Source organism: Cylas formicarius, unplaced genomic scaffold, assembly GCF_029955315.1.
Source record: "Cylas formicarius isolate icCylForm1 unplaced genomic scaffold, icCylForm1.1 PGA_scaffold_7__23_contigs__length_41026272, whole genome shotgun sequence".
Classification (NCBI taxonomy): Eukaryota; Metazoa; Arthropoda; class Insecta; order Coleoptera; family Brentidae; genus Cylas; species Cylas formicarius.
Window position 1 is genome coordinate 27,523,540 of NW_026844352.1, and position 27,947 is coordinate 27,551,486.

General features: G+C 33.1%; 3 protein-coding genes across 5 annotated transcripts in view; all 3 read right to left on the bottom strand.

The window, feature by feature from the left end:
- Positions 1-116: 116 nt before the first annotated feature.
- On the bottom strand, positions 117-5,749 carry LOC132705435 (mitochondrial disaggregase-like). Of its 2 annotated transcripts, XM_060676023.1 has the most exons (8): positions 4,293-5,749; positions 4,152-4,242; positions 4,052-4,095; positions 3,772-3,998; positions 3,569-3,683; positions 2,963-3,463; positions 2,458-2,651; positions 117-566 (listed from the first exon to the last, which is right to left on the bottom strand). In XM_060676023.1, the coding sequence occupies exons 3-8, from the start codon at positions 4,065-4,067 to the stop codon at positions 252-254; spliced, it is 1,368 nt and encodes a 455-aa protein (XP_060532006.1). In that variant the 5' UTR covers positions 4,068-4,095; positions 4,152-4,242; positions 4,293-5,749; the 3' UTR covers positions 117-251. The 2 variants fall into 2 exon arrangements, with proteins under 2 accessions (XP_060532006.1, XP_060532005.1); XM_060676022.1 differs by having other exon boundaries at positions 4,052-4,242.
- A 351-nt stretch (positions 5,750-6,100) lies between these two features.
- On the bottom strand, positions 6,101-15,764 carry LOC132705434 (histone-lysine N-methyltransferase Suv4-20-like). 2 transcript variants are annotated; one of them, XM_060676021.1, is made up of 8 exons: positions 15,494-15,764; positions 14,721-15,043; positions 12,903-13,584; positions 11,828-12,012; positions 11,600-11,768; positions 9,820-10,253; positions 9,149-9,433; positions 6,101-7,742 (listed from the first exon to the last, which is right to left on the bottom strand). In XM_060676021.1, the coding sequence occupies exons 2-8, from the start codon at positions 15,027-15,029 to the stop codon at positions 7,596-7,598; spliced, it is 2,211 nt and encodes a 736-aa protein (XP_060532004.1). In that variant the 5' UTR covers positions 15,030-15,043; positions 15,494-15,764; the 3' UTR covers positions 6,101-7,595. The 2 variants fall into 2 exon arrangements, with proteins under 2 accessions (XP_060532004.1, XP_060532003.1); XM_060676020.1 differs by having other exon boundaries at positions 11,828-12,027.
- A 2,647-nt stretch (positions 15,765-18,411) lies between these two features.
- The window catches only part of LOC132705368 (low-density lipoprotein receptor-related protein 4-like), a 30,432-nt gene continuing 20,896 nt past the window's right edge, over positions 18,412-27,947 (bottom strand). Inside the window, exons 16-23 of the mRNA XM_060675922.1 lie at positions 26,399-26,682; positions 25,885-26,181; positions 25,223-25,820; positions 22,495-23,186; positions 20,408-20,663; positions 20,179-20,351; positions 19,914-20,120; positions 18,412-19,073 (exon numbers count right to left, since the gene is read on the bottom strand). Of these exons, the coding sequence (XP_060531905.1) occupies positions 18,906-19,073; positions 19,914-20,120; positions 20,179-20,351; positions 20,408-20,663; positions 22,495-23,186; positions 25,223-25,820; positions 25,885-26,181; positions 26,399-26,682 (2,675 nt within the window). The 3' untranslated portion in view covers positions 18,412-18,905. The remainder of the gene's footprint in view (positions 19,074-19,913; positions 20,121-20,178; positions 20,352-20,407; positions 20,664-22,494; positions 23,187-25,222; positions 25,821-25,884; positions 26,182-26,398; positions 26,683-27,947) is intronic.

Sequence of the window (27,947 nt, forward strand, 5' to 3'; positions counted from 1 at the left end):
TCTTAAACAGAAGTTGAGGAACATATAGAAAGTACACTTGTTAGAGAATTTAAACATTTTGCTGATCCGTGTCATTCATGGTCCGCGATCTATAGTCTGCGATGCGAGTGCAGGATTTTGTCCTTATAATTCAGTTTGTACCAAATGATTACATGTAATAAAACTCAAAGTTAAAATCAGCTTGCCCAATTTATTCCACTACTGTGGAAAGTCAACAACACCTATCTAAATTTAAATAATTATACACAATCTTAACAAAAAGATGATGTATTATGGTTAACTGGTATCACATTGCTTTGAATTTCTACATAATCTTTAACCCCGCTTTTTTTCACTCTTAATTTAATTTCCGGCGAATCACAATTGTCAGGCCACCCTGCAACAATCTGGACCACTGAGCCTTTGTCTATATAGCCCCTCTCGTAGGCGGACGCCAACTGATTAACAACCCGCCTCTCCACTTCATATTTGATGGATCTAGCGCCGTAGCAAACATCGTAGCCGTCTACCAATGCAGATTCTACATTTCTGTCCCATTTAATCTCAATTTTGTGTCTATCCTTTGCCTAAATTTATAAAAGGATTCGAGTTTATAGGAAAAAATTATCAGACTCTTTAAAAAGTCGAATTATTCAGAATTCGACGAAACCGAAAGAAAGACAAATGAATTTAATACGAAAGTAGCAAACAAAATAATACATCGCGACGTTAAAGAAGCTTTTATTACATTTGTTCAAATTTTTGTTTTTGATATATATTAAAAATTGTGCCCCCAAACTAATTCAAAATTGTTTAACAGTCTTTATAATGGGCATAGATAGTTTCGAAAAATTTGACTTCATCAATTTAGCATCTTTCGTCATGCGTATTGGCTCAAATTTAAGTTTCTGCAGTAGATCCAATTAAAATTAGATGTTTTGCTGTTTATAATGCTTCGCCTTCTACAAAACTCCGACCTTCACATTACACTTTAAATACGATAAAAATGGTATTTATCCGTCACTTTTCACAAACCACATACCACGAAATATGATGAATAATCACTAATACTTTATTGCCGCTTATTCAGGAAGAATGTTTATGTGTAAACATTGAGATTGCAAGTAAAAGGAGCACTTTTGTTTACGTTTTGCAGCACCACCATCGGAGAATACCTTCACGGATAATCCTTATGTTTGACTAGAACTATCGAACATTTCTTATTCGTTAATCATAAAATTATCATAGTTCTTAATGAGGATTCTTAGAAATTTGCAATTCCTAATTGATTATTTTGGTTGTGAACGATTCTAAAAATTCCGAAATAAAACGCGAACTGCTTGACAATTATTTGTTCGCACATGCGCAGTATGCATCAACTCAAATTACACCTAATGCTAGAAGTTTGGTAGACGTTTGGAGAAATGATTTTCAACAATTTGATTAGATGCGATGATTAGCATTCAGTATTAATTAATCCTGTTTGTACTGAGTTGAGATACACATACCTTAGAATTTTACCAACTTAGCTTAAAATTTATTAAAGTAGGTGTGTTATGTCATTAACTGTAGAATATTGCATTTATTTAAAATTCCCAAATAATTTTAAACAATTCTGGAATTAATTTTCAAGCGCATCTAATTTTTTAAACCAAAACAAACGTATTACGAGTAAAAAACTAGCCGCTTGTATGGTAGCTCATGCAACAAAAATATAAATTTGAACAAACATATTGTTGTAACGAATAAAATTAGCCTGCACGAAATACGTAGTAAATGCAGCAAATCATTCGAGTTTTGAACATTTAAACATAATAGGGACTTAAATTTGTATACAGGATGGTCAATTTAAAAGGCTCACCATATCACAATACAGTGTGAGTTAAGTTAGAAAAAAGTTACATTTGTTAATTTCTGTTTAATATATGTTAATCTAATATACATCCACTGAAGTCCTATATTTAAATCAATACTCAATCAATCAATCAACGCAGATGCAGGGTTTATACTGAGATCAGCGATTTTTTTAATTTAAAATCTAACAGAGCAGAACAATTTAAATAAGAGTGTTCTGTTTTACAAGAAATCGAACTTTATTGAAAATCAAAATTCAAAGTCAAATACCAGATAAATAGCAATCAACTAATTTGTCTGTCATGGCAGACTCCTTTCAGTTCATTCACTTTGAAGTACTGGTGGTATCCTTGTCCTTTTACCAAATGGCTTCAATAAGGCGTCCACCGGCAAATGAAATGTCACTGATTAAAAATCGAATGTAAACATTTTCATAGAAAAACTTATTATCAAAAACATAAATGATGCAAAATTGACAATGGACAAAGTAAATCCAGAAAAGTTTTGAATGTCTTAGTTTTGATGCAACCTTTTTATAATTTAACCGCTGCTGTATTAATAAAAGTTTTCAGGTGTGAAAGTAGGCAAACGTCATCTAGGTAGTACTAGTAATATGTAGCTTACTTTTTTGGCCCATGATTTTAACTCTCGATCCACAAGTTCCATCAACTCACGCCTAGAGAATGGCAGAAAATACACAATTTCATTAATCCGGCCCAAAAATTCATCCCTCTTAAAGTGTTTCTTTAAAATTGGTTTTACTTGCTCATCTTTGAATTTTCTTGAAATCACAATATTGTCAGTTAACGTTTTTTCATCTGTAAAAGCAGTTAATATTCGTTGGATCGTCTCAAAGAAAATAATTGTAAATTAAAAAATAATAGCTTGGTTCTACAAAATCTCCTTTAAGTGAGATCACATACAACTTGACCGTCATAGCTTGGGAGTATGTTGCTGGGGTGATTTCAAGTTAAAAATGTCAAATGTCAATTCCGGGTATATGTTCATTTGACATTTCTAACTTAAATCACCCTGGCAACACACTCCCAAGCTATAGCAGTCATGTTGTGGGACACCCTGTATAAATAATTAATTTGAAAACAAAATATCTTATTTACCACCTCCATACCTTTAATGTTAGCCATTAACCTCTGGTTTTTAATCTTTTCACCCTCTTCTCTTAAACGCAAGGCGTGACGGGCGATCTCCTCACTAGCTAAGTTGGATGTCATAATAAAAATGGCATTTTTGCATTCAATTGTTTTTCCTTGTCCATCAGTTAATCGTCCTTCATCAAACAGCTGGAGCAATACAGTTAACACATCAGGATGAGCCTTTTCAACCTCATCAAACAAAACTACAGCATCACTGCATTTTTTTAATTTTTTGGTTAGTTGGCCACCTTCATCATGCCCTATATATCCAGGCGGTGCACCAATCAGCTTGGCAACTTCATGCTTTTCTTGAAACTCAGACATGTCCAAACGTATAAATGAGTCCCTTTTATTTTTGTGTATATAAGCAGCTAACTGTTTAGCTAATTCTGTCTTTCCAATACCAGATGAGCCCAAGAATAAAAAGACAATTGGATGATCTTCATCTGCCCAGCCATTTTCCTTTCTTCTAACAGCTGAGAGGAAATGTCTAATGTAACAGAAAATTAAACCACAGAAAAGTGTTCAAAACATTAATTCAGAGTCAGATATTAATATTACACAACACATCTACAACTTACTAGCCGCTACAATTGAGATAGCTCCTTCTTGTCCAACTATATGCTGTTTAAGCCTATCTTCTAATGGAAATCTCCTTCTTTCTTCTATTTCTTTGTTTTTAAGAAATTCTGCATACTAACAAATGCATATATTATATTGTTAACTTGAAAAACTTATGTAGTACAAGTTTTTGTCTATATATGATTGATTCTATATAATTTACCTTTGTTGTCTGTTTTTCCAAATATTCCTTCATTGGGCCTTCTTTAGCATAACTCACTGGCATATGACCAGAATCATTCTCTATACATGGGTTAGCACCATTCTCTATCAATAATTTTACAATATCTAAAGAATTTACTAGCACTGCATAATGCAATGCAGTAAAGCCCAAAAAATTTGCTCTGTTGTTAAGAATGCTGGAAAATTCATCTTCCCTAATCATGACAACTAAAATATGGCTTTTGGCAATTTTGGTTTCATGTAAAAATAAAAATTACAACCTTCAATTGCATGCATTCCTTGCTCTTGGGCTATTTTACTTGCACTGGAATAATTATCCCCCGTATTCAGTTCGGCCCCATTTTCTAAAAGAATTCTCACCATATCGTAGTTTCCACTAACCGAGGCCACCATAAGAGCAGTCCAACCTAGTTTATGGCGACAATTTACATTGACACCTCTTTCAATTTGACTGACAAAAAATGTATTAACCTCAAGCTGTTTTACAAGTGCCTGGCTTACCTAATTACTTCGCTTTCAATGCCTCTTTGAACAGCTTTAAAAAATGTCTTCTCTGAAAAATTTGTAACCGACTCACATGCTGCAATGGATAAAGCAGGGAGAAAAAACATAAGAGAAGGAAACTTCAGGTAACGCGAGCTATTGTTTTCCTGCTTTTCATGATAATTTCTATAAAACATTGGTTTGTTGTTCAAGCGATTAAAATTGCAGTCAATCCCAATTTGAAATCTTTTATTTGGGACGTGTCTGTTCCAAATCCGATGTAAATTAAATAATTTTGTAATTTTCATGTTTTGAAGCCGATTTCTAAACAATCAAATTTTTTAAGGCTAGGATATTATGCCTCTTCTTATTTTCTTTCAAATATTAAAACATGGCGCAGAATATTGGTTGAACATATTCCGTGTAGAAATCGCAAGATTCGTTTTTAGTTTTGTTAGTCAATTGAAAAAAATTGGGAGTGATTAGGATGATTGTTAATTCTAACGATTTGTAATTTTTATACTTGGCAGAAATTTTGTAGTTTCTTACTTGTTAAATATGTCATTACATCTACTAACTGAAACTGCTACAATCATTTTGTCAAAAATCAACTAATCCTGATTGCTGGCCCAGATGTTAACAGTTCATTACTTTTCTCTATGCTTCTAACCTAATGAGTAAAACTTGTTTACATGAAGTGAATAACATAATACAAGATGATAGAAAAATCAAAAATTAAAACCAGAGCAAGGAAGTCAAAAGTAATTGCTTTTGACGACGAAGTGGTAACCAAAGATAGTGCGAAAAAAATCCTACAACAGCAATTCAAATATGGTGAATTCAAAACAGAAAATATCAATATGCAATTACCTGTCAGCAGTGGTAACACTTCACTCTCTAAAACAAACAGAACAAAGCACAAATTAGATAACTTGGATGTGGATCAAAAAGCAAAGCATATTAAAATTTCAAACAAAAAAATACAAGACAGAGAGCAAGTAACAGAAAATATGGAAACAGAAGGCAATGATATTAAATTAGATTCAAAAGCTGTTCAAAAGCCAAAAAAGGAATCAATAAGGTCGAAAAAGCGCGAAAAACATGCTCAGTTAATACAGGAGAAAAAAATTAAAGTGCAACTAGACTTTCAACAAAAAGCACTAAATTACTTATCAAATTGGAAATATTGCCGCTCCCAATGGAAATTTGAAAAACTCAGACAAATTTATTTGCAACAAAATTTATTTGACTCCGATAAAATTCCTCAGAAATTTTGGGAAATTGTGTTGGAATATTTCAGCGGGGCAAAAGGGCAATCCAGGCAGTTGGTTTTGGATGCAGCCTTGAAGATAGTAGAGCAAGAGCAAAATTCAGGAGAAACTGTTCAAGAGGAAAAAATTAAAAGAGCGCAAGATATTTTGCAATATTTACAGTAGCAAGTAAATATTAATAAACATATTGTAGTTTTCTTTATAAGGACCTGAAATTGATAAAACATTCGTTTTCCTCTCCTTTTTTATTTAGATTTTTTTACATGTCAAACAAAAATGTGGGTATTAGCGTCTATAAATGTAAAATCCTTATTCGAGTACTCAGACTTGTCAAGAATATCTATGCATGAACTAAAATATTTGCGAGAAATCTAAAGGAAGAAAAACGTGGAAACAGTTGTCTAAAAAATTGTTTATTTAAAAGTACAGAGAATGATTGACCGTGGACGCAGAAAATTATAAAGATGATACTAGGAACAACATTTTGAATGGAATAAAAGTTTCTGTGAATGTCATTTAAATACAAAATAGCCAAATGTACAACACACGCTCCTCTTGACGCATGAAAAAAACTAAAGAAATTTTTATTACATCTTTTTGCACTTAACATTTACATTACATTTATATACAAAGAAACCCTAATTTTTACAGGGAACATTTTCATTAAATTTCAACAATAAACATGTTTTAACAAGATTCTTTTTGTACATGCCAGAAACAACACATTAAAGATTTAGTATAGCAATGTTGCCAAACAGGACAAAATACTTTGTATTTTAACTTTATGAAATCTTTGTTTCTGTACATGTAATCTGTGTATTCCTATCTGGCAGTACTTGAATTGCTAAATTGGCAAATCCCATTACATGATTGTAAAGGAAATATTTAAATGGACCACCTAGAATGTTGTCCAATACCAACATAGCATTTCTTGCATTTACGTCATACATGTGACACTAAATAATAGACACGCGAATGAGAAAAAGTAACATTAAATTCACCTAAAATACGATTTTGGAAATAAATAAAATGGTGTATATATTTACATCGAATACGTGCTACTTATAGCTACAATTAAAAAAATAATTCACTATCTTTTTTGCAGCCTTAATTAAATAATATACTAAAGAAAACCATAAATAACAAACCTGTGCCTGGATACAAAAAAAAAACACGACAAACAGTGGGAACAACTGCAGTAATGGCCTAAAACAAAGGGCAATGTTTTTGAAAATGTGGAGATTTATTTTCAAGTTTGAAACGACCACATATGTAGGTGCTAAAGAATCCATGACAACTAAAGTTTAAAAAAACAGGACACATTTCTGAAAAAAAAGTAATGCAAATATACTAAAAAAATGGCATTCATCTGCTTGGTCCTAAGTCGTCGTTCACTTCTAATTTCATTTTGACCAAGCACAGAATTTGCTATGAAGTGAGTTGGTAATGCATCGAATTAATAAATCTGGTTTATCAACATCAAACAGCCACTTCCAAAAATCAAACAAAGTATCTCACAGCAAGTTACATAAAATGCATTTTTTATATTAAAAGTATAAAAAAACATGGTTACGCAGTTATTGCAAATAAAAAGGACTTGTTTTTTCCTCGCAATATCACCTTTTTTGATTCATTTTCATACTTGAAACTGAAAATCATTATAAATTCATATCTGCTAATATGGCAAAAACCGTGGGGCAGCAATTTTTAAATTATAATAGAATTCAATTTGTAGTTCTTTATCAAATTTGTAATGTGCATATGATATTTAAAGGTAATAGGCGAAAAGACTAAACATATTTTGAATTAATATTTTGTTACCTGAATTTTTAAAAATAACCAAACAAAAATTTGCAAAATTCAAAAAAGTGTGAAAAATGAAAACTCGCTTCCCAGACCCTATTTTGTTTTTTTATAAATAAAATTCCCAAGTCAGTCACGTTTAACTTTTAGTCAATAAATGAAAATTAAAGTCAGGCGAGCAGAATTTTTCACCAGGTTCGGATTCTCGCGATGATTTTCTTGTACAACAAACCAAAGTAAACGTTAATCACATCTCGCAGTGAGTACTGGTGGACGGTATGTCAATGGTATGACTCTCGTTACCAAATATTAGCCTAAGCCGTTTCATGGGCAAAGCTGGCAGTTCTTCTTCGACAGTCTCATCCTCTTGGTTCTCCATCTGCTGTTCTTCCATCTGATTATATAAACATACTCTAATTGGTAATCTCAAAAAAGTCCTCCAGAGTTATAATAATAACAACAATATCTTTATTATCGCAGATATTTAGAATACAATCAGTATATTATGGATTTCATCAAGTAGGTCAAAATTAGGTACCAACTATAGATTACATTAAAAATGTATATAATAAAAATATGTGACAGAGCACAACAATATAGTGATAACAAACATTAATAAGTAAAATACTCTTTTAAATTATAAAAACAGTTTTGTAGGAGGAAAAATTCTAGTTTCGATTTAATTATTACTATTGCTTTTTAGCTCTGGGGAAGCCGGTGTGCGTAAAATATTTTTTAGAAAATTCTAGCCTATTTTTTTTTATAGAGAAACTATCTTTGTTATGTGTATTATAGTCGTGAAATTTTGTAAGTTATTTTTGTTTTCATACATCCATAAACAGACTTCTAATATGTATATACACCTTAAAGGCAGTATTTTAAATTCCCTGAAGAGGGGCTTGGCGACACTAAAGCGATATACCTTGTGCCTTTCTTTTGGGATTTGTAAACAGATATTATTTATTAGGAAACAATAAGTAGGTAGCTTTGAAGAAAGTAATTGGCATTGAGTTTCCCAAGATGGGGGTTCGTCAAGTTCTAGTCCCAAAAATTTAGCGTGCTTTTTTATTTCAACCGTCTCCCCGGCCAAGTGAACATTCACAGAAAGATTTTTTTTTTGTTTTGTGGGCATTTGAATATTGGCACACTTGTTTTTTGGACATTCAAAGAGAGTTCGTTGGTGTTAAACCAGCTATTTAGCAATACAAATGCTTAATTTATTCTGTCTTCAAGAGATTGCCTTATTTCAACATACTGCATAAGATTTGTTAAAAACATTCTAAACCGGTTCAGACTTATTCCACGAATTCCGTATTTTGAATTTCGTGGTTCATACAGTAAAACGCCCTGCTAAGATCACAAAATATCCCTGAAGCCGTGCTGACTCTCAGTCAAAATTTTGTTTTAATTTAAATAATCGGTCAAATATTTTAGCAAAACATGATGTGATTGCTATTGGACGACAATATTCTGCAGAATGCTGTGGCTGTAGGAAAAACTCTCTCCGCCAATGATGCATTTATCAAGGAGATTAATAGACTCAGGATATAGTGGGCACACTTTTTGAATAATACAAAACGCACACCATCAGGGTCATTAGAATTTTTATTTTTTATTAAGTTCAATATTTCCTTTTGAGAGACTGGTCTAATGCACATGCTTTCAGAAAAACTTCCAAATTACATTCTAGAAATTAATTTTTGTGCGTTTTGGATGACTTTTTAATTTTGTCATATAAGAAGTATTTTTTACTACTGACGAATTTAAAAATTACTTAAATTAGAATGATTCCGTTATTACCTTAATGCGTCGATCCCTTTTCCTATCCTTGGACTTGTGACGTTTCTTCCTATGAGAATAAGGTGTGTATTGTACTTCGTCATCTTCAACGCCCTCTACCCGTAATACTTCATACTCGGGCTCAAAAAACTCATCGCTCAGGCTATTACCAGATTCGATCACCTCATCCAATACGGGACTTCTTTTCATTCTGAGCGTAAGCTTTACGCGACCGCCGCACCTCTCAGGGGTTTTTTCCGTGTTTTGAATACAATCTGGTGGTGGCTCCGACACAACGTCGTTAAACTAGATAGATAAACCAATCAACAGATGCTAACACCATCAGTTATTAAAAATACTTGTTTCTGTTTGTAAAACACTTGTCTTTTTGGATTTCCAAATTTTTTAAAACTACAAAAAATTGTAAAAGATTTTTATGTATCATTATTATTATTAAAGGTTTAAAATGTTCGGCTTCTACACTGAAAGTATTTTCTAAATTATATATAATTTTGAACATTTACATATTTTCAATATGACATACTTTGCATTTAGAACAGACCTTTAGGATAAGCCCTATGACATTTTAAACACATTTTAACAAAATCATCGACCACTGCAAATAACTTTTAAAAAATCTCAATTGATTATTATACATATAATTTGAAAGAAAAATGTATTAATATGCTCACTGTTTCCACATGCCAGTTGCTATGTTCGATGGTAGTGTGAGTTTCAGCTTTGACTTCCAAATTATCACTGCTGACGTCTTTTAGTTTTGACTGTTCACACTCAACATCTATTTTCTTTCGAAGGCTTAAGGTATCGTCACACGCTTCATCATCATTGAACTCATAAATATCGTTTTTCACAGTATCTCCGCGGTAACCGTCTTGATGGGTCACTTTGTAATACTTTCTGTTAGAATTTCGTGTAGTCCGCCTAAAATTTCTCCCACCCTTGACAGAGTTGCTTTCGTGATTATTATTCATTCCATCGCACTGGGTGCACCTAATTGCGTCTGCTTCCTCTTTTGAATGCTCTCCGTTTGAGTGAACACGCTCCAACGACTCCGTTAAGCATTTATGACTGCGTAATTTAATCCCCGTCTGTTCATCACAAGTGCCTGTACATAAGTATTTCGATAATATGGACTGTGACGATTTTACTCTAATAAAAAGAAAAGATGCACCTCCGAATACTCTTTTGTATTTTACGAAATACACAAGCATTGATTTATTATAATTAGTATTAAAAAATTTGATTAGTTGTTTTTACAAGTGACTGAATTCAAAGTTTTTTGTTTTGAGGCCTCACCTGTTAAAAGCAGGAAAGAAATCTTAAAGTATGCGCTTGATACTAGCTTTTAAGCGGCTGCATAGATGGTGCCTATTAAGGGCTTCAGCAAAAAAATATGAAGATTATTTTTTGGTAGAATAATAATCAGTATATATATTATAGACTAGCTAAGATAGATACAGGGAGTTATTTAATGATTTCTAGGCAATTTTTAAATTAAAAATTTACTGTAAAGGTGTGTCTCGTTTCGAGGTGAAAATGTCAAAGTATTATTTTTGTTTCTCCTGCGTAATTTGAGTAGTACCATTTAAAAAAATCTCATTAATATCCTTCGCATCAAAATTAACACACCACTAAAATTTAGAACAATTTCAAAGCTGGTTTTCTCGGAAACTGCTGACTCGATTTGGATATATTTTTAGCAGGCAGAAATTCAACACATTTTAACTACATCATTGGTGTACAAATCAAGTAAAGACGTAAACATTAAACAAATTAAAAGTCAATATGAGGTTTCCTGTCCCCTTTTGTTATAACCGATTGACATCGACGATTGATACTTTGCACGTTTAATTTGTGATTAATGGATATATTCCCTGATTTTTTTACGTCTGAGCAAACTTATTCGCTTGACATTAAATTCCGTATTTCATTTAATATCTAAGATAAACACGTAAATAAAAAACAAGACCATTAAGAAAGATGGGGAGCTATCTAACGACTTGGCAAACACCTAATAGTGTTGACGGAAATTGCCACAATATCACAAATTTTGAGTATAATACTGGTTCTTCTTCAAACACGCAGAGGTCAGCATTATTTATGAAATGATGCATAAAAAACCAAAATAAAAATTAAATTGTGATATCCTATAATTCGAAAATGAAACATTCAAATTTCTCATATCGCCAAACCCACAGGTACTATTTTTCGCTCAAAGATGGGCATTATTTAGGAAATTATGCAGAAGAAAAAAAATGTTTTTATACCCTGTTTCAAATACGAAACACTCTAGACCACACATATCTATTATTTGTTTAGCTCAAAAATAATTGGGAATCCTCCTGTGAAATATTAAATTACTATTATTAAATAATACCCTATATATAGATTAAAATGTTAAAAAAAAAACGGGAAAAAAAGTCAACCAAATTGCTATTTATTTGAACTTACTCAATTTCCCGCTTTCATGGCTGTCGTTAAATTTTTTGTTTTGTTGCGTGGCTTCACAAACGGGATCGTTATCGCTACACGTGCTAGTACAACTGCTCGCGTTGCTGTGCAGATCATCTAGTAAATTCGACCGCGATATATTGTGGTGAGTGGACGAGTGCATAAGTTCCTAAAACGTTCCACAATGTAAATAATGCCCCGCTTCTAAGCGTTTCGATCCAAAGTTACTTGATTCGCTCGTTGGGCTTGCCGTCTCAGTAACCGCGTGGTCCGCGAGCTAATTCCGTTAAACGCGCTTTTTGGCTCTTCATTTATCACAGAACTTTTACCGCTGAATCGGGTACCCCTATCATTCGCGCCTAAACTCGAACTGCTACGGCTCGCTCGTTTCAAACTTTGAAACTCCCCTATATCTGTAAATTTACAACCTAAAATTTTTAATGCTGATTTTAAATTGACAAAATACTTTTGAAATAACTTGTTAACTTATGTATTTAAGCACCTGCCAATGCGAGAAGAGGTCAAGCGCTACACATAATATACATATATATAATACACATATATTTTAAGCACAACTAACAAAATCTTTTTATTTGTGCTACAAGCGTTTTAATACAAAGGGCAAAAATTAACTTCTAGTCCATCTCCGTTTGAAAAACAGTAGCATACACCGTTTTTACAGAAATGCCTGCAAAGGCGGCTTACGTCTATGCCAGTATTTCACTAAAAAAACGTGCCGTTGCTACAAAAAAACATACAATTTTAACTATTAGTAACTACATATGACAGGTGATTTATATATCATCAAAGGTTTAAAAGAGAGTTAAATTATGCAATCATATTTTTGTTAGATAAGGTTATATGACAAAGATGGAGGACGAGTTATACAACTGGTGTTGCAAACATAAATCTAAGGAATTAAAAGTTAACATTTCAACCCTAATAAAAAACTTAACAAACAAGTTTAAATTTAATATTGTCAAATATATGACGTTACACATTGTGGGAGGGACGGAGAAATACTTCATAAAAATTCCACAAGGTCGTGCAACATAATTTATGAATGAATCCCTTAGAGTCTCAGTGGACTAACTGAGGCCAGTTTGTTGTTTTGTTTTTTAGTGCAAACCCTTTAGACCTCTGATTTTAACTATCGTAATTTAATTGAAATATCTTTATCTAATATAATCTAGCTGAAAAATGAAAATTTTGCCGATTGCAATTTGAGAAATATTTTTGAATAGAACATTGAATTTGGCATGTGCTTAAAATCTACCTTGAACAGTATAAAGAAAAGTAATACCTTGCGCGATCAACATTTCCGCATCATATTTTGTAAGTCCCTTCTGCCTGAGCTCCTTCATACTTAACAGAGTGACAATTTTGTTATTTTGCAATCTTAGTCTTTCACTGCACTTCATAGGATCTTCTTTGCTGATAACCTGTGGTTTATGCTTAGTCCTATTCAGTCTATTATCAGTTTCTCTCAAGCTATAGCCGTTTTCTTCTTTGTGTTCAGTTTCTCTAGCAAATGCACCGGTGGCGCGTCTTTCGCAAGTCTCACATTCGCAATAACAATTTTTATCGCCGAAGAAATCTTCGCCATAAAAGCAAGTGATTTCTTCACCTATCTCTATATCCCGCAAGACTTTGACGCAAGCTGTATCTCGTCCCGTAGCGACAAATTTGCAGTTTGCCCGACAATCGTGATTGATGTAAGCGGCGGGACCCAGCCATAGTTGCGCACAATTTTTCCTGCAACTATACATTACAGAAAAGTCGTTTTTTCCAGGCTGAAGCAATTGTTTTTCTTCCTCTTCCGTTAGTTCGGCTATGCAACCAACAAGACATTCTATTTTTTCGTTTTTGTACCACTTTCGCGTCGCTGCTATTTTCGCACCCTTCTGACCTTCCAAGGAATAACGGTAACAAGGGGCTATCACAAATCCAGAATCCTTGTCAAAAACTCTAAGATACCTATAAATCTGTCAATAAACGGACACTGTTAGAATATTGATTGACTACAACCAAAGACTAATTAAGTAATATAATAAATAATAATACAACACTTAATACAAATTTCTCAAAAGTACGTCACCAAAGCCCTAATAATTTTATACTTTGCTGGAGTTAACAGTAATTTTATTTTAAAAGATAAGTACTTTACGCAAAGCAAAGAATGATGGACTAGAAGCAAATATTAAAGATTTCTCTTCGACTTTTCAATTGATAATTTTTTCATGTATTTAGCAATAGTCCAACATTAAGTTAGAATATAACAAATTAATGAGTATTTTATAAGCATAGCACGACCATACTGATTTCATGGAATATATGAATTAATGTTCCAGTGCCAATATAATAACAAACGGAACATCTAATTTGCTCCAATCCAGTATTTGCTCTGGGTGTGACAGCTACAGTTTAACCTTCTTTTTTGAATTACTAAATAAAACATATATTGCTCCACTGTGAACAATATTTGCAATTGAAAAGATGTAAAAGTAATTACAAATTTTCTGGATTCTTCCTGAGTTAATTGTTGCTGAATCAAACTTGCTCAACATCATTTGCAAAAAGCAAACACAGCAACCTGTGGAAGTTTCTTGCAAAAATGTAAAAAAAAACATTTTATATAAAAATTATGCTGGTCAAATATTTATTTTACAAGCTACTACTACTGGGCTTGAGAGTCTTCAAAATCGTACATTTGTTCCACAATTTTAATCCGCTGATCATATGGAAAAGACGCAAAAAAACTCTAAATAAATGATTTACTTTTGTGGGAATATAACTTACCATTGGGGTTGAGAATGGTGAAAAAAAATCTGTCGCGTGAGTTTTATGAACAGAAAAATAGAAAAATAAAAAATTTGCCCCTTTAAATGCTTTTATATTTATAGACCTACTGCATGAAAAAAAAAGTCAATAATTAGCTCGATTTAGCTTGTTTTATATTTCCAAGTAAATAAAAAAGAACACAGTTTAGCACATTTAGTATAGGACACATGACTAGACACATTATATAATATAAAGATCTATACATAATCTCATCCTAATTGTTTTAATTTTAATAGAAACAAACTTTTTAAATATTTAAATTATTATTCATCAAACTTACGTGTTCCTGTAGCTTACGCTGTTGATTTTTTGATTTAATTCTAGGTATCCATTCGCCACTTGAGATTCTCTCGTAAGTCTTTTCATAATTCTGGTTTTTAATGAATTCTATTATGATGCTTTTAAGTTCTGATGTATTGGTTTTGAGAGGCCTGTATCGTATATTCATTTTGTGAGTAGTAAAGCCTAAATGTGGATCCAAAACTAGAGAAGTAGCCAAATCGTCATTTTCAGAGAGTTCTTTGGGCGTCATACAGGCTGGTTGCATTTTAAAGGTGTTAAAGGGCCTCATATGTACATCCACAACCATTCTGATTTTTGTTACTGCATGAAATAATACGATTATTAATAGTAATGAAATGTATTAAATTACAGGTGTAGAGAAATCTTTTTTATCATGCTAACAAAAGATGCATGTGATGCCAATGTCCAACGCCAATGTCACTCTTACAATTGACAACAAAGATAGCTTTTTGTTTTTTAATGACAACTTTTTGACACTCCCTCATAAGTATTGTCATTTGACAAAAACACTACAGATTTTTTTTAGGACCTACACAATCGTGGCCCACATAAAAACCTGAAATGATTTCAATAGTTTGGAAAACGTTGAACAAAATTAAATGCTAAGAACCTAACTGCATGCACAATGGCGAACACGGTCCTTCATATTGGAATGGTTAACAAATCCGATTTTTATCGCGAAAAATGACTTGGCATTATCCCGTTGAAATTAAAAACAGAAATTTAATTTATATTAATATGCACTATTACCAGTTCTCCCGTAATTTGTGGCAAAACAATCAGCATTATCCCAAAAACTTTTTAGTCTGCTTCTTCAAAACGACGCTGAAAACATCATGGCAGACACATTGGTACGTTGGCAAATTAACACAAAATTACGATTTTTTTACACATTGTTGCGTTGTAAATTTCCAATAAATGGGCTCACAATAAATGGAAATTTGATTCGAATAAGTCAAGTGGATCCCCAAATGTTTAAAAAATTCCCAAATGTTTAAAATAAAAGAAAATAATGCTTTAGCCGAGAATACAACCTTTTTAACATCTGTAGAAATGTGTTGACACACTGTATCACCCTCTACATGAGACTAGCGGAACTTTTTAAGACTTGTGATTCATTTTTAGATTCAAATTTTAAATTGTTCTCTAATGTAAGTAAATTTTTGCCAATTGTTTCATTTCATCTATGGATTATTTATTTCAAAATTCATTACCAGTTTTAACTTAAAAAAAAAACAGAAATTAATATTAAAATTTTGTTAGTTAACTATAAAAATAAAATATCATTTTTTTATGAGCATTTGAAAACTAAAAGACTAGGATGCGGTTGGTTTTAAGTCAATGACGAGCAGTCCTAACTTTTGTTAATGATCATTTTCTTGCAACAAATTTGGGTCTGTATTTTTATATTTTCGATGTAGGAAAAATTATTCTTCAGAATTGTTAATTTACATATAGAACATTGTTTTTTTCTGTCAAAATTGATAATATAGTGCACTATAATTTCAAATTCCAATGTAAGTGGGACATAACATCGAAAAAGTTAAAGGGATACATTGAAAGGTGAAATTAAAGCCAAACAAAAACATTTAAAATTTATTTATTATTATCATGGTTCTCACCGGAGGCATGATAAGATTCATGACCTACAAGGACATCTTATCTAGATTATAACATAAATTCTATATATAATTTCGTTTATATCTATCATTTATTTAAAAACATTTACATATTAAGACATACATGCTATAACTTACATATATATGTTAATTCTTTCATTATTGAAATTAATACACAATTTGAAAGATCATTTTAGTCCTAAAAAAGTGATATATTTTTACTTTTCTCTGGTGTTTTTGATTAACAAAAATAAATAGTTGAGCTGTCGTTTAGATGACGCTATATTGAGCTAGTAAATTTAATACAATTTATTTTTAAATGGCGTCAATTAAATATACTTTTTTACATTTAATTTACGCGAAGTTTGGGTATATTATTCGGATTCGGGATGGATACATATACATATACGAAAGGGAACACCATATTCAATTCATTTAAATATGCCCTAGAAATACGGTTCGTTTGAGTCCAGCGACTGAGCCCTAGACTGCTGAACTAGACGAATGCAAATTTTCATCGACCCAAAAAAGATTCTCAACTCAACGGGAACATGTAAATAAATATCTCCTAGAAGATATTTAAAAACATTTCCATTCACACCCTAGCGTAAATTCTTACGGTCAGTCTTAAAATACTAGAATATATAAAAAATATTCTTATAAATTTACACACTTTCATTCGTGCATTGAAATTCTAATCAAACTTAGTAATCTGATTTGGAATTACAAATAAAATCTTATTGATTTAATAAGTTAAATAAGGCAAATTTCCAATATACCAATAGTTTTATGCTTTAATACGTAATTTAATGTTATGGGTATTTGGGTTTTCAGGTGGTTGATGATTTTTTAGAATCAAGTTGACGAAGGTTTAAACTAGAAAAATATTTTTTTTATTTGAGATTGGCTTAAACTATTGGACAATTTTTTTAATGTATATCGATCCCACAATTTGAGTCTAAAATTGAACTAATTAAAAAAAATTTCCAAAAAATTCTAAAATTAATTTTCTTATATTAAAATTGAATAATATTGATACAATTTTGATTTTGGCATAAATTTCCCATCGGCAGTTAATACAAATTTTAATATATTTGTAACAAGCGATTGATTGTCCAATAGTTTTTTTAGCTCTGATGTCCTAATGTTAATAATAGTTGTTAGTACGAAAAAAAAAGGGATATGTCTACCATATTATTAGCAACGTGTTTCATAACACACATTTTGAAAGTGCCTTTAAAGATATGTGCTATAAGTAAACATAAAAACCAACATTAACAATATAATATTAAATAATATTAAATTAATTATTGTATTAATATCGTCTCGTAATATATTTAAAAATTATTGAAACGACAGGAGCTAACAATGATTTTATATTTTTTAAAATTTATTAAAAACTTAGCGAACGCACGATATTGCCCTAAAGAAAAGGAATAACTATGTACAAAATTATTGAAAGCTCCGATAATTATATCAATTATAGCAATGATGAGGACATCACTATACCAAGACCTTATCGGAGGTCCTGTTAGCAATAAAAAGAACGAGAATGTGCTTTCACGCAAAATAATTTCGTGCAATTGATACTTCCATATTTTAAAACGTATAAATTTTAGTAGGTGTTTTCCGTTCTGCCAAGGCGGCAAATTCTTTAAAATCTTTGACCACGTTGTCAGGAGTAGGACAATATTTGCATTGCAGCTTATTGTTAGTACGAAATCCTGATTGTTACGCAAATGATCATTAGCGTGGCGTTAAATTAAATTAAACAATTGGAAGCTAGGCAGATGTAACCAGATCAATTTTTAGAGGAACTCTTTCACAGTAACGTCATTAAATACTTTAAAGCGTTTAAATTCTGGTACATGCAATTTCGTTCAGTTCAATCACAGTACAGTCGTAACAATGACGGCCGGGTGTAAATGATTTAAATATGTAGGATTTATTATGCATTACTAATTTTTGGTCAGTTGTGGTGTGTTTCAACTATCAAGCGGTGAAACGTTTATTGGTGGATACCGAATTGCTTGTATTATGGCACCAGAATTAAAAGAGGGTAACAAAATCTGCTTAGGGAACTCAGCTGAAACGCATTTATTTACTGATATTTTATTACTCTCTTATAACTCCAGCATCATTATACCAGAAGCTAAACGCTTGTTCAGGAGTCAGTGCATTGATGTAAACAAGATTCTTTCAGACTGGAATCTTTTGATTCACTGCTCCTTCATTTAAAATTTGACTAACAAATTGCTCACCTGTCAATTGCAAATAACATACAGATAAAGACTGATTTGACGTTTAATAGAAAACTGCGTCTGGTTCATTATTTAGTTTCAAAGCCGTCAGAGTAACTTTAAGTCCGGTCTAAACACGTCTAACCTCTAATGAGCGGCGACAGTCTGATGTTAACTACATAATTATTGTCAGTCATCTTAATTTGACAGCTTTTTATCTATTTACAACAAATTGGTATCGGAGCGAAGATTCGTCTTGCCTGAAATAGCGCATTGCATTTTATAGTCTTCACGGAACCAGTTTTAGAGTGGGGGTATTACGTCCGTCTTGTGGAGGGGAGTTACCGAAGGTGATCTTTCCATTTCCGGCGTTACCGTCTCACAATTCGAGCTGCACGGCGTTAAAATTGTCGGAATTAAGCTTGTTATTTCGGGACTGCCTGGTCCTACCGTCTCCTCATAAACTCGTTCCTGAAATAATAGTGTCATACAAGAAAATGACAAGTTTGCTACAGTCTATCATTTTTTAACTGTATCTTGGATGCCCGGAAATTAAGGAAAATCACTCGTGCCCCCAAAACAGTAGTTTTCATAAAAATAGTACCCACGCTTGCAGCCGAATGATAACTTAATTAAAACGACCAAAAATTTATAAAGAAATGAGTTATATGAGCATATGAGACATTGTCGACTTCTCTCCCCACGCTTCTGCACTCTTTAATGGCACTTCTTGGCACTCGGTGACGACAAGCATGCGGGCAGCATCAATAGGCAAAATAAGAATATCCCTTTTGGTTTTTGTTAAGGTTCGATGTCAAAATTATGACTGAAAAAAATTTATTCCTGATCCAAAAAATATATGATTTTATAATATTATTGAGAAGGTTCTGTCAAAACTTTAATTATGTTAAATTAAATTTATTTTGCTTTTTTCAAATCTTCTGGATTCCTCCTGCGTCGGTTTTTGCTGAGTCGAAGTCAAACTTTGAAGAAGCTAACAGGATGATTGGCAAGTTCGACTCAGCAAAAAACGACAGAGGAGGAATCCAGATGTTTTGTAAAAAGTATTACATTGGCCTGTGGAAGTTTCTTTGAAAAATTAAATTTATTTTATTTCAAAAAGTTCTGCGCTTAATGAAAATATGGAATATGAAATTGTGCTATTATTCTATAAACTATACAGAAAAAACTTCGCAGAATGAAAATCTTCAAAAAACACGACATCAAAGAAAGAAATTTATTTAATTCTTAAACACGTGACCAATAAAAATGTACCCGTACAAATGACTTTTGACGTGTTAAAGAACTTGCCTGCGACTTGTCATACTTCAGCCTTTTCCATATAAATTGTTTCCTGTCGATATTGTTCGCGGCTGTATTCGCTTCGTTATTGGCAGAGTAGTAATTGGGATTCGAAAAACTGCGACTGGTGCCGTACATGTAATTCTTTTTTCCTTTTTTGGTTAAAAGATAAAATATCACCGCGATGCTCAATATAATGAAAAACAACATCGGTACCTAAAAAAAAATGTCAAAGTTTCTGCCCTTAAAATTCCAAAGCTGCATTAAAACGAACCACCGTCATTATGTAAAAAGTGAGTGTGTGGGTGTCTACGTTCGATTCAGCGGTATCATCCGTTTCGTGGGTCTCGTAGTGATTCAACAGCATTTCGTCATCGTAATCGTCATCTTCGTTGCTGCAGTCGAAAAGTTTCGGAGGACAAGTCATTGAAATTACCTTTACGGGAGCTGCAACATACCGCATTACAGTTTTGTTAACTATACTTCTTTCATAACTCTATTACTTCGTTTGCAATTTGAAGTAGGTTCGTCAGGGCATCCGCAAGTGTAACCTTTTTGACGGTAAAAGCATAAGTGGGTGCAGCCTCCGTTATCAACAGCGCATGGATTCCACGAAAGCTGCCTTTCCTTGGTAACCATTGTTATACCCATTGCCGCGTGTAACTGAGACCTAATCAAAATTTGATCTTTTCCGGTGGTCTTTTCGGCTCTCAGCACGGATTTTGTGTCCCAATCCGTCCAATAAAGATGCTCTTCAAACTAAAAAAGAGCGTCGGGTAAGTAAGAAACGAATCTTTTCGATTTCATTCTCTCCGACTCGCATCGTCGGTCAATTTGGCAATTAGGTAAAGAAACATTACGAAAGTCTTCTATTTCCTTGTGTCCAATTTTTTATTTGACTCACTCTTTATATCACTACAGAAACGTTTGTGCAAAGTAAGGTTTTTCAGGCCCTCTGTTTGAACCTGGTTCAGGCTTTCCAGTTTTCGACACTCGAGTTGATTCGATGATTGTTATTACATTTAACTATATAACTGCGACGTTCAAAACCCTTTCTAACTTCTTATTAATAATTAATGCCTCCGTCTGACTCAGATAGATTTATAAACTAGTTTTCGTGAGACATTTCAAATAATTTTAAATTTGATCCAGATCCTACCGCCTGTTTCTAATACTCTCGATTTTTAATTTGGCATAATCGCAAATATTTTTATCTGACATGGCAGAATTAATAAGAATCAAAAACTATACAGGGTGTTCTTTGTTACACGAACCAAGAAAGTTTTCGAATTGTGTTAAATCAGTAGATTTTTAACTAAACACAAATACGCAACAAAAAAAATGTTCAAGGCTTTTCTGTCAGACTTAAATAATTAGGACAAATTGAACTTTGAGGAATATTCTGTACAATTTTTTTGTTCGAATTTTGCATATCAAATATACATATAGAACAGACTTATCAAGTATTGACATCACCGTTGAGCAAATGCACTTAAAAAGGGCCAATAAAAAAGTTTGAAAAAAAAAATTGAGAACGAAAAGTTTCTTGTGATTGTTAGTTGTTAGTTATGTTGCTTTTGTATATGTTATAGGAGTTACATATTATTTGTACGCCTGCGGTTTAAATATATCTATCAATTTCTCTGCCTGAAAGCGTTTCTTGTGTATTCGGGATTGATTTCCTTATAGAAAGGGATCTAAGCTAGCAGTCCGTGTTAATGGTTTGGAAATAAATAAATACAGTGTGACAAAAAAAAATAGAACAAATTTTAATGAAAAAATTTATAATTCTTTTTTTTTCAAATTGACATATTCCAGTGACTGTATAAGGTTGTCTATTTAAAAAAAACTTGTCAATTTCGAAATATTAGCAACAAAACCTTTTTTGATTTTAAAAATGCTGTGACAATCGAGCGCCACAGAAACGTCACTGTTTTGCTTTTTTGAAGGTTTGGAATACATTTTTGACAGATTTCAGCTATATAACATATTTATTTTTTATTTTTATCTAATACAAAAAAAAATAATCTGAAGTCTATAAAACGTTTTTCTAAAATAATACTAAATAATGGAGAAAATACTAAAAGTAACAACAACAAATTAAAAAGAACGTTTATAATTCGAAGTTTTCATAAAAAATATTTGCTTATTATTCGTTTAAAATATGGTTTCTTGTAGGTTTTTGTCCTTCTGAATATCTTTCAGAAAATATCGACATTTATTTCATTAAATTTGTTGCATTTTTAGATATATAACATAAGTTTAAAAAAAAATGTGTTAACCACTTAATTATGAGACATGGATTTTACAAAACATTTTGAAACGGCAGTAAATAATAGGAGCCATTGTGTTCGATGGACTTTTTTCTGCCATGTTTGCATGTTGCCACTTAGCATTTTTGCAACTGAAAAACGGTTTATTGTGAATATTGCGAAATCTACTACTATTTGAAATAGGAAACTTTATTTATAAAAAGTCACTATTATTTTTTAAATACCAAAAATGATGACTTTTAATGATTTTTTTCATTCAAATTTTTAGTATAGATTCAGAGGCGATTCAAGGATGTTATGAGTTATATGGTTGTTACCTGGGTTAGCGAAAACGGATGAGTAGTCTGGACAGGCAGTGCGATCCTATTTTTACCGTGGAAGTCGGTCGTTTCGATTTTCTCCGCATTCAATCTCGCGTCGATCCAGTACAATCGCCTACCCACAAAGTCTAGAACGAGTCCTATTGGAAAACTTAGGTCGCTATCAACCAAACGTCTACGAGAAGACCCATCCAAATGGGACCGTTCGATCTTGGGAATAAACCAGTCGGTCCAATAGAGGTAACCCCGTTTTGGATGGATCACTATCGATCGCGGATCGTGTAGGTAATCTTTAATAACCGTTTTTCTGCTGGACCCGTCCAAACGTGCCACTTCTATTATTTTGTTGCCCGTATTCGTCCAGTATATGTTATTCGCTATCCAGTCTACCGCCAGGCCATCGGGTGCAGATAGATTATTCCTTGCTACGGTCTTTACGTCCGACATGTTCAACATGGACACGCTCTGGATCACGTTCCGTTCTATGTCAGTGTAAAATAATAGTTTTTTGTCCCAATGATAGTCGATGTCAATTACGTTGCTCATTTCGTCTACGATCGGCAAGGTTACGTCCCACGCATCGAGGGTGTCCAAACTGATCTGACTTAAGGAATATCTCGTGGCTAAGAGGAGGAATGTGCTCGGAATCGGTTCGCACTGTTTCTCGTTGGTTTTCGATATCGCCAGACCTAAAATCACAATACAACATTGTATATGAGCAATCCAATGAGGTTGTTGGACCAATCCCAATGGTATAACGTACATCCAAAGCAAACCGGATTAGATTCACAGAAGGAAAAAAAATTGCAAATAGAATAAGCAACGACCCCAGTAAAAATTACGAATGCATAATCACTTTTTAATTTTAATTTAATTAGGAGGGGACGAAAGTGGTTTTAAACAAGGATTGATTGGTAACACGGAGGGGAAGAAACACGTGTTCTATGCCACAGTTCTCTATAATAAACAAACAACACCACACAAATTCAACAAAAAAAATCGAATTACATTATAGAAAAATTTATTTTTAATTTTAAATTAGCTAAAGTAACTGGATATTTAAAAGCGAGATTTCAACAATAAATAATTAAAATTTAATAATATTTATAATATTTATCTAACAAAAATAGAACTGCATTCAGCAAACTACTTATATTTTTTGGCGACAGTCTTCTTAATTCTGTTATTAAGGGATCTGAACTGCACGAGATATTTTTTGAGTATGATTTAGTCGAAATAATTTATATTCCTTATTTTTGGCTTCAGTAGCTGCTTCCGACAGTGCTCCAATAGGTAATATGGCTTTTTCTTTTAACTTAGTACCATGTATTAGTACCTTTTGTATTTATAATTTAGTATTCTAATAAAATGCAGCTTTAAATTACAGAACATCTTTCGAAAAGATTTTTTTCTACTCCCGTCTCTAAAATACCTAATTACGCACTGATCTAGCGTGCGGGAAGCACCACTTTACCACGTCAGTTTGGTTTCCCACGAATTCGAGCCACTTCGGACATTTCCGGGATATTACCGCACGGGTTTTGGAGCAATCGAATGTTTTCGGAGATTTTACCGCACGGCTTGAATTTTGACGTTTGTCAATCCTGACGGTCATATCAGTGTTGTGCAAAAATGTACCGAAAACTAACGGTCGTACAAATGTAGAATACAACACGTTTGCTAAACTTTTTAAGTCACTCGTTTATTAAACACTTGCTCTATTCGTCCCAAATAAATTCGTGACTCAAATTCCCCTTACCACACTTGTTGCATAATATACTATTAATTTGCATTAATTTCGATAAAAGCTAAAATCCGTGTAATATCTCCAAAAACATCCGATTGCCCCCAAACCCGTGCGGTAATATCCCGGAAATGTCCGAAATGGCTAGGATCCGTGGGAAACGCAACTGACGCGGTAAAATGACACTGTCTGCACACTCCATCGGTGTATAATTGGGTGTTTTAGAGAAGGGAGTAGAAAATAGTTTATTACTGAATTTGATGTATTTCATATATGCAGGTGTTGAAAGTAAAACTTACCTTTCGGAGACAGAGATATGCAATAATAGTATAATTTGAAAATACTTTAGAAATGTCAGTTTATTGATACATAAAAGATGTGCAATTGAAAGACCAAAATCTCGTAAAGTTCGTTTTTTATTTACGTACGCTTTATTGGACAAACAGTTATAAACAAAATCATTTATCATTACATTTTAAATCACTGTCTAGGTTAGTTCAAGGTTTAATGTGCGGAAAGCGTCACTGTACCACGGATCCATTATAAACCATAAACGGCATGATTCACGAGTGTTTAATAAATGAGTAACTTAAAAGTTTACCGATCGTGTTGCATACTATACTTTTTCGACGACCGTAGCGTACAGTACTTACACTGGGTACACTTTCGCAAAAAAACAAGAATACATTCACTGACATCACCGTCAGAATTGACAAACGTCGAAATTCAAGGCGTGGAAAATATCAACGAAAACATCCGATTGTACTCAAACCCGTGCGGTAAAATCCCAGAAATGTTCGAAGTTGCTGGGATAGGTGGGTAACGAAACTGACGTGGTAAAGTCAAGATATTTTGACACATTTGACGAAAAAAATAATTCAATATATTAGCAACTGGAGTAAATGCGTTTGTATGCGCGCAAAATATACATTTTCCTTCGGATGTAACGTTATTGGAGTAACCCTCTTTCGTTGGACCTACCTGTAGGACATGCGCAGGTATAGGAATGAGGATTGCGTAGGCAAAGGTGACTGCAGCCGCCGTTATCAGTTCCGCAAGCGTTTTCGGCAATATTGTCACTTTGAACTGACCGGACGTCCATCAGACCTTCGAGCTTCCCTTTAACAACGATATTATCGTTTCCAGTGTACTTATCCGCACGATGTAGCGCCTGCGTCTTCCAATCGGTCCAGTAAATATGATTTCCAACCACCACTAGCCCGTAAGGATGTGGAATACCTTTCATGACGGTTCGCCTATCTTTGCCGTTGAGATCGCTAGACTCTATGACGTTGAGCTTCCCGTCGTTCCAATACAAACGACCGTTTGGTCGATCTATTGCCAGTCCATTGGGCCAAGCCAAATCGGCACTTATTAGCGTTGTTCGGTTGGTACCGTCCATGTGGGCCACTTCAATTTTGGCCTGTTTGCCCCAATCTGACCAAAACATCAAGCCGTGATGGTAGTGTAGGGTTATCGCTCTAGGGTTGTCTAGGTCTCGGTGGAATAATAATTTTCTGTTTTTACCGTCTAGTTCTGCAACTTCTATGCTGTTTCTTTCGCCGTCGGTCCAGTAAATCTGTAAAACGAATGATAATCAGTATCGTGAGTGCCATGGTACTCAAAAGATAACACAAAATTACTTTTCTTCCTGTAGAATCGACAACAATGCCATCTGGCGCTTCTATCTCGTTAGATATGACAACTTGGACATTTTTGCCATCCGGAGTGGCCCTTTGTATGCAATCCGCGGAAGTATCCGTCCAATAGATTTCACCGGTTTTCCTGTCGACGTCTACAGATGTTGCGAGTTTAAGATGCTTAAATGGAAGGACGACATCCACCATGTACGGAACATCTAAAGAGATCTGTCGAATATCCATCCGGTGCGCCAACAAAATATAGTTTATCGGTCCGCTTGCGCAGGATTTGTGGTCGTCCTAGCAACAATCGTTACAGCATTAGTATACGGTTTTGGATAACATTTTCAAATATATACTGTACTACCACCACTGCCATCTGATTAAGCAACGACTAGACATTCAACAAAATTTTGTCTACTCCATAATTGGGTAATTATTATATTATGCATTTCGATTTACGAGTCAAAAATTTTATAATTTTTTATCTTGTATTTTCGATGAGTTATTTACGTACCCCCAATTTGATTCCAGTCGGACAAGCGCAGGTGTATCCTTTAGACTTTAATAGACACAGATGGGAACAACCGCCGTTATTAACAGTACATGGTGTCCTCACGGATTTCCTAGATCTATGGAATACCGTAATACCCATCAAATCGTTCAGGTTTCGGACTAATACTGTACGATTTCCACCGGTCACTTTATCGGCCTTTTCTATCGTCTTTGATTCCCAGTCGGTCCAAAACATGTCGTCACCAAACACGTCCAGGCCGAATGGATATGGTATGGTACTCCCTTCTAAATAGCAACGACAAGGATGATTAAAACACAAGTTTCCACGTACACCATTACAAAAATATAGTCCGTAAAACTGTAAATATATCTGCGAATATACCTATTGTAGCTTTAATGTTTTTTTTTTGCATTTAATGTAAATGACTATCACAATAAATATAAAAACAGATTTTTTTTTTGTGAAATTAAAGACACGTCTGGAACAAAAATATTAGCAGGCAACCAACCCACAAAATATTATAAATATAGCTAAGCATATATTGCATGTTTAAGTTTATATGGCACAGAGTATAGTTCTGTCTTGGTTATCATAATATATATATATATATATATATATATATATATATATATATATATATATATATATATATATATATATATATATATATATATAATTTATAAATTATCAATTACCAGAGAAATTTATAAAAATTATTTTCAATTTTCAATTGCGATCAACTGATCAGCGATCTTATTTGAAAACGTTTTTTAAAGCCTAATAGAGGCAGGAATACCAACAAATATTAAATTAATCTAACATACCAACTGCAAGAGTAAGAGCATTAATTAGTAAAGTAGTAAAGAAGTGAGAGATGGTTTTGCTTCTTAGTTTAAGAGTTTTCTTAATTACTAGAGTTATTTCTCCCATTAACTGGTTGTTGTGCAGCTAAGGTAGTTAGCTGACACTAAGGACATTTACCAAAAGCGGTTATCATCTTATTAATATTACGAAAAGTTGACAACCACCGAGTGCCGAAACCATAACTTTTATTGTGGATTAAAATTAAAATTAAATTAACTATGGTGCATGGTTTTTTACAGAAACGTCTTAACCTGCCTTTAGCTAATCCAGATGTATGTTCTTAAATCCTATATCTTTCTTTTGTTTTACGTATGATTTCAATCAATGTTTGCTCAATTGTCTTGTCAATAATTGTATGAATCTGTCACACAATAAATCATTATTATTGCTACTATACATTTAGATGGAACACGAAAAAATAACGTAACATAACTAAAATTTTTCCCTACACCGACGTTTAAAGGATGACGCTTGAAATTGCTTTTGGTTGAAGAACTTTTAAAGTACTTGACAAAATTTAATAAATTAATGTAATATGATAGCCAGTCGCTTGTTTAGTTTACCAGGTGTGGACGAACAAATAATTTTTAAAAACCTGTATTTCATTTTTTTTTTAAATAATAGAAAAAGTATACATGCTTAGGAATTGCGGTTGGTGTTGCATTTTTAATTATCGAAAAAAAAG

Coding starts and splice junctions, on each gene's coding strand:
- LOC132705435 (XM_060676022.1), bottom strand. CDS start 4,582: ATGAAAATTACAAAATTATTTAATTTACATCGGATTTGGAACAGACAC. Junction 4,243..4,292: donor ATTGAAAGCGAAGTAATTAG/GTAAGCCAGGCA, acceptor ATTTTTTGTCAG/TCAAATTGAAAGAGGTGTCA. Junction 3,464..3,568: donor TATCTCAATTGTAGCGGCTA/GTAAGTTGTAGA, acceptor ATTTCCTCTCAG/CTGTTAGAAGAAAGGAAAAT.
- LOC132705434 (XM_060676020.1), bottom strand. CDS start 15,029: ATGGTTGTGGATGTACATATGAGGCCCTTTAACACCTTTAAAATGCAA. Junction 12,028..12,902: donor GGAAATGTTGATCGCGCAAG/GTATTACTTTTC, acceptor TAAAAATTTTAG/GTTGTAAATTTACAGATATA. Junction 7,743..9,148: donor AAAGGGATCGACGCATTAAG/GTAATAACGGAA, acceptor TTATATAATCAG/ATGGAAGAACAGCAGATGGA.